General features: G+C 31.1%; 1 protein-coding gene across 2 annotated transcripts; it reads right to left on the bottom strand.

Moving 5' to 3' along the window:
* Positions 1 to 403: 403 nt before the first annotated feature.
* Positions 404 to 16,908, bottom strand: LOC113511571 (phosphoribosylformylglycinamidine synthase). Of its 2 annotated transcripts, XM_031913727.2 has the most exons (25): positions 16,784 to 16,908; positions 16,386 to 16,460; positions 13,632 to 14,044; positions 13,236 to 13,549; positions 12,695 to 12,831; positions 12,508 to 12,620; positions 12,132 to 12,385; positions 11,737 to 11,868; positions 11,527 to 11,655; positions 11,285 to 11,413; positions 10,927 to 11,001; positions 10,460 to 10,651; positions 9,906 to 10,079; positions 9,114 to 9,262; positions 8,365 to 8,568; positions 6,845 to 7,040; positions 6,138 to 6,267; positions 5,663 to 5,778; positions 5,297 to 5,565; positions 5,086 to 5,218; positions 4,493 to 4,594; positions 3,858 to 4,004; positions 3,417 to 3,633; positions 2,688 to 2,929; positions 404 to 2,272 (listed from the first exon to the last, which is right to left on the bottom strand). In XM_031913727.2, the coding sequence occupies exons 3-25, from the start codon at positions 13,907 to 13,909 to the stop codon at positions 2,076 to 2,078; spliced, it is 4,029 nt and encodes a 1,342-aa protein (XP_031769587.2). In that variant the 5' UTR covers positions 13,910 to 14,044; positions 16,386 to 16,460; positions 16,784 to 16,908; the 3' UTR covers positions 404 to 2,075. The 2 variants fall into 2 exon arrangements, with proteins under 2 accessions (XP_031769587.2, XP_031769588.2); XM_031913728.2 differs by lacking the exon at positions 16,386 to 16,460 and having other exon boundaries at positions 16,784 to 16,867.
* Positions 16,909 to 21,402: the final 4,494 nt, after the last annotated feature.

Genomic DNA, 21,402 nt, shown 5'->3' on the forward strand with positions numbered 1-21,402 from the left:
TAGAACACAGTGTTCTGAAATGAAATTTAAAATGTAAACAGGAGTTATGACGAAAAAAAAATATAATGTAGTTGGTCCGTTTTTGTCCTATAATATTTCGAAATTATAATCATATAATATTTCGAAATTCTATGCGTATGTCAAATATATGAATTTCTTAAAAGAGTATATACACAAAAATATGATCCAAAATAACTAAAACTTTAGTAAAAATTGTAACAACTTATGACACGCAATAACGTAGTCACTTTAAAGATTTTCCATATACTTTTTGTTTTGCACCCGTGAGGTCACAATTTTGTTTACTTGGTTTCTTGGGGACGTTCATAATGAGACCAGAGTTAGAACAATGAGTACATTTCGTGATGTTGAAAATTGTATATTTAGGTGAATAAAATTCAAATATAGGTTAAAACTAATAAGCCTATAAAAAATCTAAAATCCGTTAATAAATGGCTCCGTTAAGAAATTTTAATTTTTAGCGAGAACTGACAGCCGAACTTGGTGTCCGCTGACGTCACCTCAATTACTTAAATAAAAATCTCCCAAATTGGCAACCTTTTTCATTTATATTTTACGGGGAATCCCACAGTATTATAAGTAATTTCTATTTTTGTTTTCGTTGTCAGAATTCGTTAGTGTTATGCATGGCACTGTCATACTTAATCTAAAAAGCTAGTTTTTATCAAAGATACTGGCGCACTGTTTTATAATATCCGAACAAACTTTTGCAAGTTAATAATACCATATAGTACGACAGAGGGCACTGTTTTTAATATAGTAGTCAATTATAGAAAATTCTCAACAAACATGGTATCTGATGCTTGTTACTCTCGTGAAAAATCATTGCCAGTAAATATTTATTTTATTCGCCCCTTACTTCACTTTGAAGGGTGTTTACTGTGTTTTATAATTTACCTATTTTTCCCGTTTGCAGGGGAAAAAAAGTAACAAAATATTTTAATACATTCTCAATTTCCTCCAATATGTATATATATATATATATATATATATATATATATATATATACACTATACAACTCCAATGAAGTTTCCTTTCTAAGAAACTAATGTGTGAAGGAGTTATTGGATGTGCTAGAGATTTAGATCTATTTAACATAATTTGATGTATGAACTGCATTCCTGAATGACAAGCTTAAGTGGGTAATGTATATGAAGCTACCAGACGGATTTGATGATGGCTCTTCAAATGTATGTTGGTTAAATAGAAGTCTTTATGCCCTTAAACAAGCACCTCGATAATGGAACTCATATTTTGAAGAAATTTTACTACACAAAGATTTTACGCGGAATAATACTGGCGTCTGTCTGTTACTAAAGAATATGGGAAACAAGATCCTATTTACTCTGTACATAGATAATAGGCATACTGCCATTACAGATGAAGCCTTGGTAAATCGACTCCTCACAGAGTTTGAGCAGACGCTAAAAATAACAAGCAAAAGAGCAAGCTATTATCTGGGATTAGAGATTGCAAGATTGAAAAACGGTTCAATATTCATTAATCAGGAATATTGATTTGAATGTTAAAAGATTTTGAAACGATACCAGATACCGTTAAGATTCTGAATGAAACTTCGGTATTATATTTTAAATCATTTCATAATTCGAGGAACCACGGAATGAAGCTTCATTAAAACCTGTATAATGAATACAGTTGCAGCAATATAAGCCGTATACGAGTTAGGAAGATAAGTTAGGGAAGTTTAAAATTACGTTATGTACTAACATGGTAGTAAGAAATATCATATACTCCTGGAAGTAGTAAAAAGAATACAGCGTTAGCAATCAGCCTAGTGTCGTGCACTTGATAATTATATTACAAAATTTGGGGAAATAGAAAATCCGTCCTGCCACGTTTTGAACTTATTCGATGAATTTTCGGAAAATACTGTTGATTTTTCTAGGATGGCATAAAATGCACTATTATTCTAGATTATATATTTGTCTGTCTGATATTGAATAAGACGTCATGTCTAATTTTAAATAACACGTCATTGTTTACAAAATATGTTGGGTATGAAAAAGTAGATTAAACAATATTGTAACAGTTATTTAACTATTATGTTGTGATGCCCATACATAAGCATTTTGGAATATTCGAAGCCAAGGTGAAGCGAGGGAGTTGGGGTCTTGTGTAGTGTGATATGTGGGGGATGGTGTGGGGCATTGCCACTGTAGTACACATCGCTCTGGATGCGGCATCATAGCCAAGTGCCGCCCGTCGCGTGACATCAAGCCAGCTACGCCCTCTGTGAAAATATCGAAATAATTCAGTCAGCTTCGAGCAGGGTCAATTGTTCAGAGGAACGTATTAAGCATGAATAGACGAGAACATGCTTTGCCCTCTCCCTATCAGATTATCTATATATACTACACGGAAGCGATGGGAATGCTGATTACGAATTTGACTATGGACTTTCAAATACATGCATAATAATATATCTAAGTAAAAAAATTGTTCAGTCTAATCGATAAAATTTGTATACGGTTGATCGTATTGTAGTCTACATGTGAAGGAATTATTATACATATAATTTAAGATTAAAAATTTTAATAAGAATTACTAGAATTGAACAACTAACCTGGAAATGAAAATTGAAGACTAGCTATTGTTTCTATTTGTATGAGGTATTTCCCCAAATTTACTTTTCAAATTATATTTACCTGGACTTCCATTTGGATTCATCGGATACGCCTCTGTAGGGACGCCATCATCATCAACGTATTGTATCGCAATTTGTCCATTTCTTCGTATTTTATCTAGCAAAGAAGATTCAGAAAACGAGAATCGTCCTTCTCCGTGTGCAACCCATACGCCCAATATACTGCCGCCCATACCACGGAACCATATATTGGTATTATTTGTATCTTCAGGAATCTTCACTGCACTCCAACGGCATTCAAACCTGGTAGTTAACATAACAACTATGTACAATTGGAGGATATTTAAAATAATCATCGACAGATCTGGCATACTAAAAATCAATATTATATAATCAGTAGTATAAAACAATATCGCTGTAATTTAGATATTTTTTTACAGAAGGTTTGTATGAGGTATAATTTGCATACGTGTGAAGACGGGGTTACTTTTAAAATAAATTCCAATAAATCAATATTAGAATTGAAACGTTTCACAATTGCAATACTCGCGCCATAGTGGTTCTATACTGTTTTGATAGATGTATGTTAGCGCAATTTGCCAATTCAAACTATTGCAAACTGATCCCCATTTAAATTTAATTCCTAATTGTTATCATGAATGCTTCACAATATTGTCACTGACATTAGTTTGGATTGATTTCGATATTAAATTCAAGAAAGGCCTGCTAATTATAGAACTTATATACGAAAATATTTGCACAAAACTCTGTAAGCTACATATACAAATACCTCTCTGATAGATTATGATCAAGGAATATCTGTGTCTTGTCGGCTGCATCTGTTGAATCCTGCGGAGCAATCCAACCCAAAAGAGCCATTAATTGGCATCCATTGCAAACACCAAGTGAAAATGTATCCGATCGGTTTTTAAAGTGTGAGAATTGTGAATTCAGGGACTCTGAGAAGAGGATTCCCGCCGCCCAACCTTTAGCTGATCCCAGTGTATCTGAAATAAAAAAAATCACAATTTAATTTTATATTTTGAGGATTACAAATTTGTAATATCTTCATGAATAGAAGGAGTTTATAACTTTATACTAAATATGTCAAATTTAAATGATGTATGTCATTAAGAGTCATCTATCTGTATAAGAAGAGTATTAAAAGATGGGCACTATCTTCGTATTTATTAAATTTGAATAAGTAATACATTGAGTAATGTCTTTTTACCCGCGTAACTAAAGCCTCCGGGGAATATTAAGCCTTGGAAAACATCAAGTGTGATCTTTTTGTTCTGCAAATCACTCATTGTCACATCATACACATCAAAATTGGCCATAACCAAGGATGCTATCATCTCGCGGTCACCATTTGTTCCTGTAATGTAAACATCAATTTCATGACCTAGTAAAATATACGAACATCGTGGCGTAGTAATTCGAATAAAAAAACATTCATTCCAGCCTCAAATTTACACCAAAACTTTTTATCATCATACAACTGTAATTGTAAATTAATTGATGTTAAGTAATTATGTTATTCGATCAATGGATGTAGGTTTAATATTAAGTTAAATAAGATCTGTCACCGTTACTAATATGAACTTAAAACTCTGTCAAAATGATAATCTTAATAACAAATTAAATTGATTCGCGAGACGGTGGCGATATTTGAATATTATGTTAGGAAAAATACCGAATGAAAATACGGTGTATATATTACATCAGCAATAGTCGAAAATTCAAGTGATTAATAGTCTAGGATGCATAATGTTACAGGTAAAAAATATGATAAGTCCAGTTGACTAACTAAGATTATAGTCGAAATCATTTTCCTAAATTAAAATTATAAATAACATAACTTGCCTTCTTCACGAAGAACCGCTACTTTCACTGGATTGGTTTTGATCACTGCCACTGAAGGATCAAAAGTGACCTTGTATGTTGCTCCTTTACGCTTTTCAAGTTCTGGAAATATTTAATGGAAATATATAAATCTTACTGCTCCTTCCCCCTGTCACATTATGATCACCTATTGTTGGAGTTTTAATACTGGCTGTTGACACTGAGTTTTTTTTTAGAACAATATATTATTTTTAAATTTGTTCTGTCAGATTTTTATGATATGTTATGTACTGATTTACTCAGGAACAGCCATAGTATACAGCTACTAAGAAATATATTTATGATTGACTTTAGATTTTTATCCGCAACTTCAATCGTGTAATTGGCATAAAAATAACCTGTCTTTTTACACCCCAAATACTATATGTATACCAAATATTATGACGATTTATTTCAGTGATTAAGGCGCCAAGGTGTACCAAACAAACTTACGTCAACATTTATATTAGTAAGGATTATTTTTTACTTTTGGATTAAAATTAAGTCATTTACAATATCACATAAAACTCACATCATTTCATTTTACAATGTGCTAAATATCAATACAAGCTTACCTCTCCATTCTTGTGTCACACAATCAGAGTTAGCTTGAAGGCATTCTAATTGATAACTAGTCTCTTCCCACATTCTATAAATATCTATAAGTTTAGTGTCCAGTACTTTTTCTCCGTTTACTTTTATAATCACCTATAAAATCATAAAAAGTTTAAATAATTTAAAGACAAGTATATTTTATAATAAATATGAATCAATAAAAAATGGTACCTGTGAATTCATGCCATATTTCCCTGTGTTACCGATAAATTGAGCATTTACGTGATTTTTCTTATATTCATCAAGAACATAGGATAAATCATTTTGATCAACTTCAACCACAATACCGAGTTCCTCATTGAAAAGTGCCTCAATCGCAGATATTTTACTGTCTACTTGTAGATCTAAATTTAACCCACGAATGCCTCCTATACCTAACTCGAGGACTGTTGTAATAAAGCCTCCTTCACTGATGTCATGGCCAGATAATAACTTATTTTCTGTAAATAAAATAATTAATATGGTAAAATAGGAAAATTGTCATAATTATTTAATATCGATTTGCGTTTCACTATTTTAACACAATATGTATTTTACCTTTTATTAATTTTTGTGTAGTTTTGAATAAAGACTGAAGAATTCTTGGATCATCTAAATCTGGAGGAGTGTCGCCCAATTGTTTATAGCACTGTGCAAGAGAGGATCCTCCAAGTCTAAAAAGGTAATTTTTTTTGCATTATATCACTATTTCAAAATACTATATTAAATGTTTGATAATAACTTAAAATATGTGTATCATATTATGGATCTCAGTAAATTTTTGTACAAATATTGCACTAAATAGGCAATATGAACAACGATTATTATCAATAGTGAAATTAACTGATAATGAATAATTAATATATAGCTCCATATTTTTTATTAAAAGACTGTATCTAATGACAATTTGAACTACAGCGTTCGTATTTTTTACAATACAAATGTGTCTCTTGTATAGGTAATACTTAAACGTTTTGGTGTAAAAAATACTAAATTAACAAGTATTGAAATTAAATAAGCTGTAGCCACAAACCTATATTTTCCTGGTGTGACAGGCACATGAACCAATGCAGAGCCTTCTTTTTGTAAAACTGGTTCTATTTTCACTCTAATATCAGGACACGGTGCATATGTAGACACCACCAGTGTTCCGGGAGATTTCACTATTGAACATAATTAATAACTTATATTTTACAGTTTTAATGTATACAAATATATGCATTCCGCTATCTTATGGTGGCAGTCATTTTGAAAATATTATAATATTGAGTATTGTCATCATAATTAAATGTGTATGAAAAAGTTCAGTAAAATCGGGTTACGAAGAACTGACTCGAACTCAGTAAAGAAGATATGATCTAAACAAACTAACATACATTTAAAGTTAAACAAAAATTTGTAATAGTAAACACCCTAATAACATCTCAATAGGTGACATTTTCATACAAATAATACTAAGAGTGTTCATCTCAGATGAAAATGCATTCCGAAGCGACTGATAGATTTATAAAAAAATACCATTTAAAAATGCTTGTAATTAAGTTCACTTGAACAAAAAATATTTATTATTTACATCGTACCGATACGTAAAGAAAACCATTGGAAATAGGCTTTCGTTACTTTGGATTACTTTTAATAGATGACGTTATAGGTGACGCAAAGTTCACCGGGTCATCTACATATATAAATAAATACAAGTTTATTTTATTAGTAAGATTTAAGTAATAAACACTAGCATACCTCTTTCAGAGGCAACCTGCGCGGTCATAGAGAGCGAGTCCTTGCCGCCGTCGACTGCGACCCCAAGTGCGGCCATAGCCTTGCACAGTGCTAGACACGCTTCGACCAGCGTCCCACCCTCTGTTCCAGTTTTGCCAGGCCACATCCAGTTACCGGAACACTTCACATCCTCCAGTTCGGAAATGACGACGAACACCTGGAATATATACATGTCACATTGATAGGGATGAGAATTGTTAATAATAGGTGTAATATACCCTGTCAGGTCGACCAGTCTGTCCCTCCTGGAAATCATCGTAAATAATTTGTCACCGTAGGTTAATTGACCTAACATCACTTGCATGGGGAGAAGGAATTGTTGGTAATGCAGATTATCAGTCCCATTGCTAGTAATATCAGGTCGACCTCCACGTGATTCCCCCTGGAAACCATCGTGCTGAATTCCAGGTGTATTCATCACGGTGGGCTAACTGACCTGCTCTTTTATCGTCAGCTATCATCCCTCACTGGTGCCCCGCCAGCGAATACTGTAAGTACAGGCGGGATTAGAATTTCATTATCATCCATTGGAAAAAAAAAAACATCACTTGCACCTACATTCATTCATTTATATCCCGCTAGTGTACAGCATAAGCGCAAGAAGGATTTTTATTTCATTTTAATCCTTTCCCATCAATAAAAAAAAATAGCTTACGTTTGGTAAAGCAAGGCAAGCTGCTACAAGTAGAAACATCGACATGGCATTTAACTTGGTTTACGAAAGTTTGTTTAAGTTTGTCACAAGTATTTACTTCTCAGACATTGAAACTATATATGACTTTATTAAGAGCTCTTGCATATTAGCGGTATAAAGAATACTTAATGCTCTCCCTCTGTTTAATCCCTCATATAATTTTATTCGCAATTTTAAATAGCAATTTAAACAGAATAATTTCTAAAAAATAAAATTTAAGTGAGTTAACACAAGTCAAAATTGATCGCCTTGGACTCTTGTTGAATATTGTTAAACATGTTAGTTTTTTAACAAATTTCAAAACGAACCTCATAACTCCGTTAGTTCTATACCGATTTGGGAAATTCTTTGTTTATCTAAATTGGTTACTTACATATTGGTTCTATATAAATTTTATCAATATCGGTTCAGTAGTTTAGTTTTTATAATAAAATAACTGGTTTTGTCACAATTGAAGTAAGTTTTTTTATGGGTCACAATCTAATTATTTTTCTAAAGATACCAAGGAGAAATGTAGATAAAGTATAATATGACTGACCGGGGAAAAGGATTGTTAGTAATAGTCTGAAAATCCCATTGCTAATAATATACCCAATCAGGTCGACCTCCACTCGGTACCCTCTGGAAACTTTCTTGGTTAATTCTTTTTGAATTCGTCACGATGGGCCAACTAACCTGCTGTCATTCTCACCTATCATCCCTCACTGGTGTCCTACCAGCGTATACCGTTACCGCAGTCAGGATCGCCATTCCATTATCACCCATTGAAAAAAAAAACATGACTGACCAGGTTGGTGAGTGCTTCGCCGAGCGAGAGCCGGGCGCCGGCAGCAGGGCTGAGCAGGCCCTTGATATTCTGCGTGCCGAGCGAGGTGGCGGCGCCGGTGGTGTTCGCGTACGACAGCGCCACCACGCCGCAGTCCGCCAGCGGCGCGTGCAGCGGCCCCACGCACTGCTGTTGCGCCACCAGCCCCGTCACGCACCGGTCCACCTGTACATCGCATTCGCTTGTACATGGTATAGTATAGTGGGGGGAAGGGATTGTTAGTAATGCAGTCCCATTGCTAGCAATATACCGTCATATTGATCTCCATGTAGTCCCTCTTGCAAACCATAGTGCTGAATTTCTGGTTTTTAATTATTTATCACGATAGGCTAACTGACCTGCAATTTCATTCTCACCTATCAACCCTCACTGGTACCTCGCCAGCGTATACCGTTAGCGGAGGTAGGTTACCATTCCATAATCATCCATTAAAAAAACCCATAGACTTATTATAAAGTAAGAACGAAAGTGTTTATTGTGTTCTTTTATTCCCTATTTTTGGCATTATGCATAGTACCTTAGTTTAACAATTTAGCACAAAAAATACTTATGTTTTTGACATTTGCTCTAATATTTATGCTGTATGCATTCTGACATGGTTTCATATACGATTTGATTGATGTGTATATATAGAAAAAAAAAAGATAAAAAAAATGGAAGTTTAAGTACATACAACAATAATGATTAATAGTAACTGATACATTGATTACCTTGTTAGTTAAGTATCGTTTGCTAGATACATTAACGAGCCTCAAAACCCTATCCAGTGCACTCTTTACGGTTATATCAGCGGGCAGTGATAAGGGTAATTTGGTTCTCTTATCTCTTTTCAGATCAAACGTTTTTCTTGGCATATTCCCTAAAAATAGTAAAGTTTAGATGATGCCACATACATGGTTTTCTTGTGTGTTTAAACTATTGTTGCCTCTCTTTTAACCAAAATGTCATTAAAAAACAAATATATAATAAATTTCTTTATAATAACATAATATTTGGTTATTTACTAATGTTACCAATAATTTACTAATATTTTTCTGCCTGTCCCAATGAAAGACAGGGTAAATAAAATGTAATTAATTTACAAGTTACAAAATAAACACACAAGCTTTTCTTTATGTAGAACCCAAATCCTAATTATATACGGTATAATTAGGATTTGGATTCTATATAAAAAAAATTACTTCAATTATGTCATAATTATATTGATAAACCAATTATTTTGATTTAAAACCTAAAACAACTTAACTGAACTGAATCAATTTCGATAAAATTCCTATGGAGCCAAGATTGGCCCCAATTCTGTACTATTCTTTTGTACAAAAGAATATTCCAAATTTGTTTAGAGCTGATGGAGTTATGACGTAACAAACATATAAAAATACAACAAATTGAAAACCGCCTTCATTTCGAAATAGGTTGAAAAAATAGTTCAAAGGAACACAATTGGAATAATGTTAATGATCAGAAAATATATTGAAATAATAATATTATAAAATAAATACCTAATACTGCTTCTAAATGTAAATCATATGGCATCTTAGATTTAATTTCTGGTTTTAGTCTGTCATTTCTATTAAGATACTTGTTAGAGAAAGAGTCTTCAATTAGACTCATATATCCATCTCCTGTGACCTCACCCACAAATGAAACTGGGCAACGTTCTCGGCGACAGATTTCTGAAAGATTTTTATTTTTATTTTTTTTATTTATTTATTTCTGAAAGATTTTTATTTATATATTTTATTTATAGATTTTTATAATAATAATTAAATAACGCAATAAAATATGCTAAAAAGAAGAAACTTTTAGAACAATGGCAGTAGTTATGAAAATGGTCATGATTTATCTGAAAATACAACAAATAATATCCAATACTGATATGTACGTAGTTGATGGTTAGCAATCAAGTTGTAACTTTGTAACAGCTTGCATTGTACTAATTCCCTTTAGACAAACACAACATAATTTAGTTGGTATAAAATAAAAAAAAAATGGTACAGGTTAATATAAAGTACAAAATAGAACTACAAAAAAATTACAAGTATATATTATTTACCTTCTAGTAGGGGCCTATTCTCTTTAGTACATAACAGGGCATCGTTTTCCTGATACTCGGCACCCCACAACTCAAGGGTAGTTATAGTAGGATCACCCAGTTGGAACTCCTTAGTATACACTACTGCACCCTCTGGCTCAACCAGTTCTTTTAAAACATTGCCATTACCACCTGCTCCTTGGTCATGGATTGCTACAATGTGATTAATAATTATAATAATATATTTATAGTATTTTTATAATTATAAAATAAGTTGCTTGTTTCGAGTGATATGATCTTAGATTAATTACACTTGCAGATCGTTATATCCATACAGACTTCTTTTAAAATACTACATGTATAGACTGAAATATTATCATACATTTAATGCACAGTCTTTATAGGTCTTTATTTCGTCATATATATTTAACTGATCATATTTTGTTAAGTTTAATAAATAGAATATTAATAGAATAAAAAATACTTACATTCAACAGGATTGTTATCTGCTTCAAGACAAGCACGCACAACACGATTAAGACGATTTCCCATCTCTGCATCACCTGTTTATAAAAGACAAAATACTGAGGTAGAATACCACTAAAACCTTTTTTGGACTTATAGATTATCTTTAAAACAACCCATTAAGGTACAAGTGCCTGACGCAGTATCATTCAGTTATTATTTCACTACATAATTACACATAGTCTAATTATTGGTTTCAGTGAGGATTTTAAAAAGTTTGCGAATAGAATTTGACAGGTACTACCAAAAAAATAATATTGTCTCAACTTGATTACAAAGTAATTATAAAATCTGTAATTAAAAGTAAATTACGCAGTTTACCTCTTTGTACAGCGCCAAAGTCTAGGGCATGATTTCTGCTATCGCCGCCTTGCACTGCAACCGATGAGGCAGCACCGCCGCCCACTCCAATACGGTACACTGGCCCACCTATCTTTACCAGCAACATGCCTATAATAATATAAAAATTGAGTACAACAGATGAATAAAGTACTATAAATCATATAAAGTTGTTATGATCATTTTTATAAATAATATATTTATACAGAAAAAAATTGAATTACCTTTTTCTGGATTGTTCTTTTTTATCATGGAATGAGGCATGTATCCAATGCCACCACTAAACATTATAGGTTTGATAAATTCTTCTCTCACTTTATCAGCATTTTTTAATCCATAGGATTGTACAAAACCTGTTGTGGTAAAAGTATTGTATTTTATGTTAATTTGTATTTTATATAATTAATAACAATTACAATATTGAAAAATGTTACCTAATATTACTGGTTCTCCAAACTTATTGCCATAGTCAGAAGCACCATTGCTGGCATCAATGATAATTTGTAATGGACTTGCAAAGTTGTTAGGATATTCCCAGCCTTTCTCCTCCCATGGGAGATCATATCCTGCAATAGATAATTATTATATGTTACCCTTGACTGATTATGATAACTAAAAATAAATTATCATTATTTCAATTTACCCAGATAGGATATAAACATAAATTATTACATTTTAATATGTTATTATATTTAGAACTATTCTGAATAATTTGTAAATCTATTTTGTGACAATATTGATTCATACACATTCTTCATTTGGGAGATTGAAATAGTATTAAAATGTAGTAAGAGAATGTCATGTTACAGATGAATAATACACGACATACCTGGTATGTACAAATTACCAACACTATACCCAGCTGTACCAGCTACTGTGTGACCACCACGGCCCACACCTTGCACATCTCTTATACGACCCCCAGTGCCAGTGGTGGCACCACTAAATGGAGCTACTGCCGTAGGCATATTATGGGTTTCTGCTGTAAATATTATATCAGACTCAGTTATTTCTTCTACCACTTGTGAAGGAGCTTTTACATCTCTGGGTCGTAGTTTTGTATGTTTAAAACCTTTAATTGCACTGTAACAAATGTAAACAAACTTCATTGAGTTCTTCTTTGTTTCTCTTAAGACATTTCAATCTATTACTAATTATACTATAGCTTTCTTAAATTTTACATGAAGATTTATTGTGTCATTCACCTGCTGTTATCACCGAATTTGATAACATTATTGTTATTTGATGTTTTTTGGGTATCTGCAACCATTTCAATAAGAGATTCATTTATATCTTGACCATCTAAGATTAATTTACCCTGAAAAATGTAAAAGTATTTATCAATAATGATATTATAAAAAGAAAATTAAACAAAAATTAAATATTAAATACCTTAAAAAACCAATGTCGCGAGTGTTCACTGTTACTTTGAGCAAGATCAAACAGCTCCACACTTGTCGGATCCCTTTTTAATTTATTAACGAACAGATCCATATAAAAATCTATATCCCATGCATCAAATGCAAGACCTGAGAAATTTACATACAGATAAAATCAATAATGACAAATATTTTTTCAATAGAACGTTGACCTACAAAATGGTATGAGATCTATAAATTTATAATCCCATGCTTCAAGCATGTGATTATGATACTGATTTATGTGGAATAAATCTTGATTATTATGTGGTTATGCTACATATATAAAAAAAATAATGTATTAGAACAGACTGCAAATGATATAATATTATCTAAGATATATATATATATATATATATATATATATATATATATATATATATATATATATATATATATATATATATATATATATATATATATATATTTCATGTACAATATTTTTTTATATATTAATGTACTAAATTTTGATATTCATTCTAGTAGTCTTATTATATATTTAATTGATAACTAACCAAGTTTCTGATTTACTCTCTCCATTGCCACCTTCCCTTCTTTCTGCAAAGGCACTACATACCAAGACTCCAAGTTTTTGGGTAATCCTTCATTGAAACTCTTTCGTGGAAGGTTCTCATTTGTATATATACATTGTGTCATCCTGTCATGTAAGGGAGCAGCAAGATTTTCAAATAAGCTTTCAGTGACATTTTTGATTTTTGCAAATGTAATGAGATACCTAGTGGAAACTTCAACACGAACAACATTACGGAGTCCAACACTTTCACAGATCTGAACGGAATTACTAGAGTCAGCTGTAGAGAAATTGAATCTAAAACATAAATATAATTTAATCAAGTACTCCATGTATTTAAAAAGTCTTCTTTTTTAAATTTAGTGAAGTTACTACCTACCTAGGTCCAATTTCAATTACAATTTGCCTCTCATTAACATCCTTGTAAACAGTTTCATTCCTTAATGCCTGAGGATGAAGAGGTGAGCTAAGGAGCCATTTTAAAATTTTTATCTGTTCAATGTTGAGATAATCACAACCTTCAGCAAGTTCCACGTGATAACAAAGTTCAGTTGACAATTCTAGAACGTCTGACTCTACCAATTTTAATTTTTTAAAAATTTCTTTTGTTCTATGAACACTAAACGCTTCTGGCGAAAAAAATCTAATAATGCACATGTTGCTATCTCAATGTACAACTCAATTGAAGGCCTGTACTAGACTGCTAATAACAATAATGTAATTTATTGTAGATAGTACATAAATGGCTCTCTTACATCAATGTCAAAGATCAAATAGTATCAATGAGTATATCTGAAACAGAAAAACAACTTATGCAATAATAACAATTGAGTTTCTTGCGGGATGTTCTCAACAGATAACGACTTTCTGAACCCTGCAGTAGATTCTTAAAAATGTCTATTTAAAAGTGCTTATAAACAAACCTATTTGAATAACGATGATTTGAATAATTACAAGAGACGTTTTTGATTGATTGTTATAGGTATAAATTATCTTAATATATAATAGGGTTGTGGAACCAATAAATGAACACTTAAGCGACTTTAGTTACTTGAAATTACTTTTTCGTAGGTTTTAGTTGTAACTTAGGTCGGTCTACATTTTCTTTCTATTATCAGATATATTCAAGAGTTGACTCATATAAATTAAAACTCAATAAATCGTAGTTTTCTATAAGGAAATTATTTCTAAAATAAAGTGCGATTTAGTCCTATAAATGAACAGTGTGCTCTAATTATGAATAATTTGTACCATATTTGTTGAAGGAAGATTATAATTAGGAAATAAATTTATTTAATAAATTGTAAACTTTCAAAACAATTTCAATTTCATAACAATTTACATGTCCAAATATTTACAATTGCATTTACGAATGAAAACACAACTATTACATAAGTATATTTGCTTTTTATAATTTTGGAGTAAGGAAATAAACTAATAATATAATTTGAGTTAAATATAATTAATTTTAATAATAATGATCTGACTATTTTTATCCTATTTATAAGACTACAGGAGACAAAATAAAAAAAAAGCCACCCATGTAATAATTTTAATTCATATTTCTTTTTGTCATTGTAAATCTAAACAAAATTTATAATTTTGTTACTTTTTTTAGATAGTAGCATCTAACAAATAAACCTATAACATTATTCATGTTCAACTTTAGGACTTTTGTATTAAAATTTAGATTACACAAAAGTTTAATCAACAGTTTTATAAGTTCAACTTCTAGATCCTACCTGACCTATGTCTTGGAGTTGAACTAAGAAAATTTAGTTAACAAGCTAAACTACTGCAAATCTATATTTATAATATTAAGGTAAATATAATAAAAATTTAAATTTAATTAAAATATCTATGATAATATATGTAAGTGTATAATCTATTATTTGATTATAAGTTTAAGTTTCGAGTGCCCCTACTTTAAGTAGACCATATTGAAAACATTTTTGGCACTAACTGCAGAAACAGTAGTTTATTGTGAACCTGTTTGGGACATAATTATAGTTTTCTTTTTATGTCAAATGTGTAAAGTAAGTGTTGAATTTATAGAAAAATACAGCGCACTATAATTCTTATTATTTTTTATTTTCATTAATTTCTTCAACTAATTTGGGGTGTTCATCTTTTAGTTCCAATATCCTACATAAAAAGGTCACTGATGTTCATTCCTAATCTCCAAAACTGCTCAACCAATTTTAATGAAATTTTAGAAATGTGTATATACTTGCTTTCAACTTTAGTTTTTACCCCAGACTTCATCTGCATGACAGAATGTGTTTACTGATCAGGTTACAAAATAGCCTACATCCTTTTCCATCCCAAATCTTAAAGTGATTGGTTAAGTTCTTAAGGCGCTATAAGGTAACATACAAAAACTCACATTTACAAGTATAATATTAGTAAGGATAAGAAGAAATTGAGCCAGTAGATAGTGGCAGGGAGTAAAAAAATGTTTGTTGAGTCTGATTTTTTTAAGGGATGATAATGAAATAGCCTAGTCAGTTCCCTAACCTGTTATCCCTCATTAAGGGATCACCATCTGTTAATCCTCAGGATGAAAAGAGGTCAGTTGACCTATCTTGGCAAATTCAAGAATTAACCATCCTGGTTAAGGGTTATTTTATTTTATTATATGTGATGTTATTACCTGACTACAAGCAAAAGTCAGGTAACAAGGAGTTACATTGAATGTGTACTTAGTAGCTCGAAATATTTTTTAATGGATGATAATGGAATGGTAACTCCACCTGTGCTATTGGTATATGCTGTCTAGGGACCAGTGAAAGATGATAGGTGAGGATGAAAACAGATCAATTGGCCTATTAACTATGCAAACCATGAGCAGGCTGATCTGATGGAGTATATTGCTAGGTGTTAATAATTTCTTCTTCCTTCAGGCCAAGATAATGTAACAGTATATACTCCTACCTTATAAGACATTTAGTAGAAAATGTCATAGGCAGAAATAATGTGTTTAGTATTTTTCATAGTACCTATATAGTGCCTGTATCTCATTAAAAACTCGAGATTCGTCTATATCTTCATAATTATTTATTTAAATGCTTTTGTACATTCACTTTTAATACAGATATCAGGATATAACAAAAATATTTACAGACGGACTTACGCCTTAAAGAGATCATTCAGTAAATCTCAACATGAAGCACAAAAGATCCGTATGGGTCGACGTGCATCTGCTTAGCTGACCCCATATGCGAAAAATAAGATAAGAAAAATAAATCTCAACATGAAAGGAAAAAGTTTGTATATAAAGCATAACTAATATGGTGCAAAAATAATATGGTAAATAATACACTAAGTATTATTTTCTGTTAGCTCAAAGAACATTATTATGTTTCATACGTAAGTTTGATAGGTTTTGAAATTTTATTCACTATATAATTAATAGTTTCCATGTTTTTATTAAAATACTCATTTATATAGCGGTTTCATATGTTAAAGAGTCAGTAGGTATGGTTATTAAAAATATGTTTTTGTAATATCAAAAGATAGGTAGGTACTTACAAGTTATTAAACTTCATCCTCCTTATAATATAACCTAAAAAACATTTAAAAGTAAATAAACAGTAAAAGTAGAACAGATTAAAGAAACTATGTCTAAAGACAGGAAACAGTGTGACCATTTCATTAATAGCAAATCTACCACAGACTGGGTAAAAAAATCTGCAAAAATCTGCTACGTTTTCCGTCAAAAATGGCAAAAATATGTCTACACGACATGGAAAAACAATACAAAATTAATTCAATGAAATTTCATTAGTCAACAAAAATATTTACTCTACGTATCAATATTTGCTTCCAAATTTTCATTTACATTTTTAAAGTACATATACATACATTTTGAAGACATCTTTATGATCATGTTTTTAGTTGGTTTATAGGAAACACAGTCTCCGTGTTCCTTTGGCCCTCTCTTGTGGTAATTCGTGTTCTGGATTTTTTCAATAGCTGCCCAAAATTTATCTACACTCAGAATTGTGTTGATGGTGCTACTTCCTCCTGATTCTAACAAATCTCTTATACATTTATCAAATTTAATTTATCGAAGTTCCTCGTCAACTTTTTGAATGTGGTTTTTGTCTACTATGTTGGGAAAATTATTCGCAGTTTAAAGTAGACGCAAAATTTTTATAAATCACATGTTGTAGATCTAGGAATTGTAAATCTTTGAAAATATTGCTCAGTGGCAAACATATCTTTAATTGAATACAAAGTTCAGTCAGAAATGTTTACATTCTTTGAACACATATGTATACACAGAAATGTCTTTGAATGCTGTGTGGACTGTTGTGTAATCTCCTTGAAATATAGTGTTTAGTTTGTTTTAGATAAGTATTTATGAGATTATGGAAACTATTACTTTGTCTATGGTAGTAATGTAACTATCTTGTTGATTTGAGACAGAAATAAAGTCGTTTTAATTTTATCTCTGTTTAATTATTAAATACGAATGCTGTAGACTGAATGTTCTCATAATTTACCACGTCTACCTTTGCAAATTTCTAGACTTTATATTCTTCGTTATATATACGATTTATATACGTCAAAACTGCACAAAAAATAATTTGAATTTTGCACAACGATTTTATTTTTAGGCAAATACTTTTCTAACAAATTTTTTACACAAAAATGGGGAAAATATCGAATTTCGTTTAAATATCGACTATAGACTATGGTTGACTGGTGATAATTTTATCGCTCATATCATCGTTCCTCTGTTCCACAGAGAAAGCTCTTATTACTTCGAACAAAAATGTTTGTATGATGTATATGTATATAACCAATTTATATAATTTTCGATAATTTTGTCAGAGGTGTGTTATAAATAGATGAAGGTTCATATCTTTCACTAAATAGATAATAGTATTAATTTTTTTGGTTGTGTTGGTGTTTTAAATCGGTACCGTAGATTCACTTTCCAGTTTTGTGAAAATAGGTAGTATAGGCTAGCGTCATCTTTTTAATAACATAGAATGATAAAATAAAAATTGTAAATCATATGGTTGCCTCCTTTCTTCTTAGGCAAATATAATTAGTAAAAAGAAGACGAAAGACACACCATCAGTTGTTATTTTTCTCAATTCATAGCAGGCTAGTGTATAGAAAATGTTTGATATGTCAATTATTTGTCAATGATAAATTTTACATTAGGTTGTATGTGAATTTGGTAGGGTTATACGGCCGTATAACATTTTCTATACACTAGCCTGCTATGAATTGACAATTTTATCATTCCTTCTATTTGAATTATATGATTACTTAGTAGAAAAGGCCAATGTTGCCAGATAAAATGGACCAGAATTCGCCAAAAAATGGTTGGCGATAATTTTTTGGTGAATTATCCTCAAAAATATCCTCTCACCCCGTAATACCTCTGTAAATAACAATAAAACTGGTCAAATGCGAATTGAACTCACATGTCAAGAGTTCCGTACATGTATATGAGACAAAATAACCTTTATTGTGTTTTAATACGGAATATTTTATACACCAAATAGTTATTATTGCTATTTTTTTAATGGATGATAGATAGATAGATACTCTTTATTGTTTCCTCCAAAAGTTTTTTTTTGATGGCTGAAAATGGAATGGATGCCTGCGCTAATGGATACACTGGCGGAGCACCAGTGAAGAGTGATCGATGAGAATGAAAACAAGCCAGTTAGCCCATCATGATGTATTGATCACAAATTAACCATGACAGTTTCCAGGGGCAACCACGAGGAGGTCGACCTGGTTGGGTATATTGCTAGTAATGGGATTTTTAGTCTCCATTACTAACGATCCTTTTCCCCTCCCTCCAAAAGATTATAATAGTAAACTTATTATAAATATAAACAATGATAATGAAATAGTAAGCCATTCTGCGCTATCGGTATACACCGGCGGGGCATCAGTGAAGGATTATTGGTGAGGATGAAAAGGCAGGTCAATTAGCCCATAGTGATAAATTCAACGATAAATTAATCATGATAGTTTCCAGGAGAGACATTATTGCTATTGTAATTCGTAAATTTGTGCCACATTTTTTTAACTCTGTAGTTAAAAACTGTACTGTAAAACTAAATTTGTTTTAGAGGTCTTTTGATAATTTCTGTGTCCTATTTGGAAATTTTGTTTTATTTTATTGTGTTATTCACATGTACCTTTATAAACTGTAATTATTTCACAGTTTTTGCTTCATAAATTTCAGAGATAAAGATGGGGAATTGAATCAAATTAAAGATTATTTTAAATGTACAAATAAACTCATTTCATGTTATACCTCAGTTGAACTAGTAGGAATATTTTGAAATTTAAGTCTAAAGGACCCAAAAGAGTAACTCAAAGTAAAGAAAGTAATTATATTTTGAAAATTATATTTTTTTTAAAAAACATATCTTTACAATATTTAAAATTATATTAAATTTTAAGTCAATAGCATTATTAGTCGCTGAGTTAAAGCGCTGTAACAGATGCGCAACCTTACTAGCATAATAGTGGTGTATAATCTTAGTACAGAACTAAAATTCGATTTCAGTACAAGTAAATCAACATGATATCAAAATATATCACTAGAACTGAAAGATCTATTTTGAAATTTTTAAGCACCCAATTTGGACTCCTTAGCAAAGAAAAAAAAATTTGTAATATCTGATGGGCAATATTATACAAAACTTTAAAATTTCAGTTGGATATCACTGGTAGTTGTTGTGATACAGTACTGTGACAGACGGATCACAGATACACGCACACAGATTGCTTTGCTTATCATACCATTTCTTTGTTCAATGCTATGATTGCTTAACAGCCAGACATTGAGATTTTCAATCACAAATTGGAGGGGAGAAGGGGTAATTAGTAATGGAGATTAGTGATACCTTTGTTAGCAGTATAACATGTCAGCTGGGGGGGAAAGGGATTGTTAGTAATGGGGTCAAATAGCCCTATTACTAGCAATATACCCTGTCAGGTCGACCTCCACGTGGTTCCCCCTGAAAACCATCGTGACTAATTCTAGTTTAATTCGTCAGGATGGGCAAACTGACCTACTTTCATCCTCATCTGTCATCCCTCACTAGTGCCCCGCCAGTGTATACCAATAGCGCAGACGGGGTTACCATACCATTATCACCCATTAAAAAAATATGTCAGCTGATTTCCACGTGGACACTAACACACCGTTATTTCTTGATGGATTCGTTACTATAAGCCAAATAACCTGCTTCTATCTTCTCTGGTATCCGGCTGGTATATACTAATAGTGCAGGCGGGGTTATCATTTCATTATTAAAAAAAAAATAACAAATTAGATTAATTTGCTAAATGTGTTAAAAAATTTAAGCTCGTCAAATAATAATACAAACAAAACAAAACAGCCCACAGTACAGGTGTATTAAAATATTTAAAAATTAGTTTAAAAATTACAGAGAAAGATAAGTCATCCCGGAATCTATTTCGCACTGTTTTATGTAAAGAAGGATAGGTACTACTCAGTATAGGAGTTCATCGTCGATAAATTGATGAGTACCTATTATTTTTTTCTTTTTTTAAACTTCGAAGTTTTAATGTAAAATTCAATATTTAAATAATTGTAATGTAATGTAATAAATGTAATATGCCTACCATTATTTGCAACGTCCAAATTAGGTTTATGTTATCTATATGACATGCAATAAATAAATAAATAATAAAAATAATAATTTCAACAGAAAAAAAAATGCTAAAAGCTAAAAATAAATAAGTTGATGGTTTCGATTTAAGACCTAAAATTATTACTTATAATTACTATAATAATGTTTACACTTATACTGTGATATTTTTTAAGATAAAAATAAAATAGTATTTAGACACACAGACATGGTCTTACTAAAAAAATATTTTAAGTTGGAATAGTAAGGATGTATACTATTTGCTCACAACACTCTTAAAGAGTAAATTATCTTTTTTATTTCTTATTTAAGAATAAAGACTTTTAATTATTTTAATTTTATGCTTATTCGATTGAAGAAATTCAGTGTTCTTTGTTGTTAAATGATAAAGCTTACAATAGATAAGTACTTTGTATGTTTACTTATTATTGATAGATATTTACAAAAGTTATCTTGAATAATGAATTCTTGACCCCTTTATCAATCAGTATA

The sequence above is a fragment of the Galleria mellonella genome, unplaced genomic scaffold (assembly GCF_026898425.1).
Source record: "Galleria mellonella isolate WM207_F2 unplaced genomic scaffold, CSIRO_AGI_GalMel_v1 utg117, whole genome shotgun sequence".
Taxonomy (NCBI): Eukaryota; Metazoa; Arthropoda; class Insecta; order Lepidoptera; family Pyralidae; genus Galleria; species Galleria mellonella.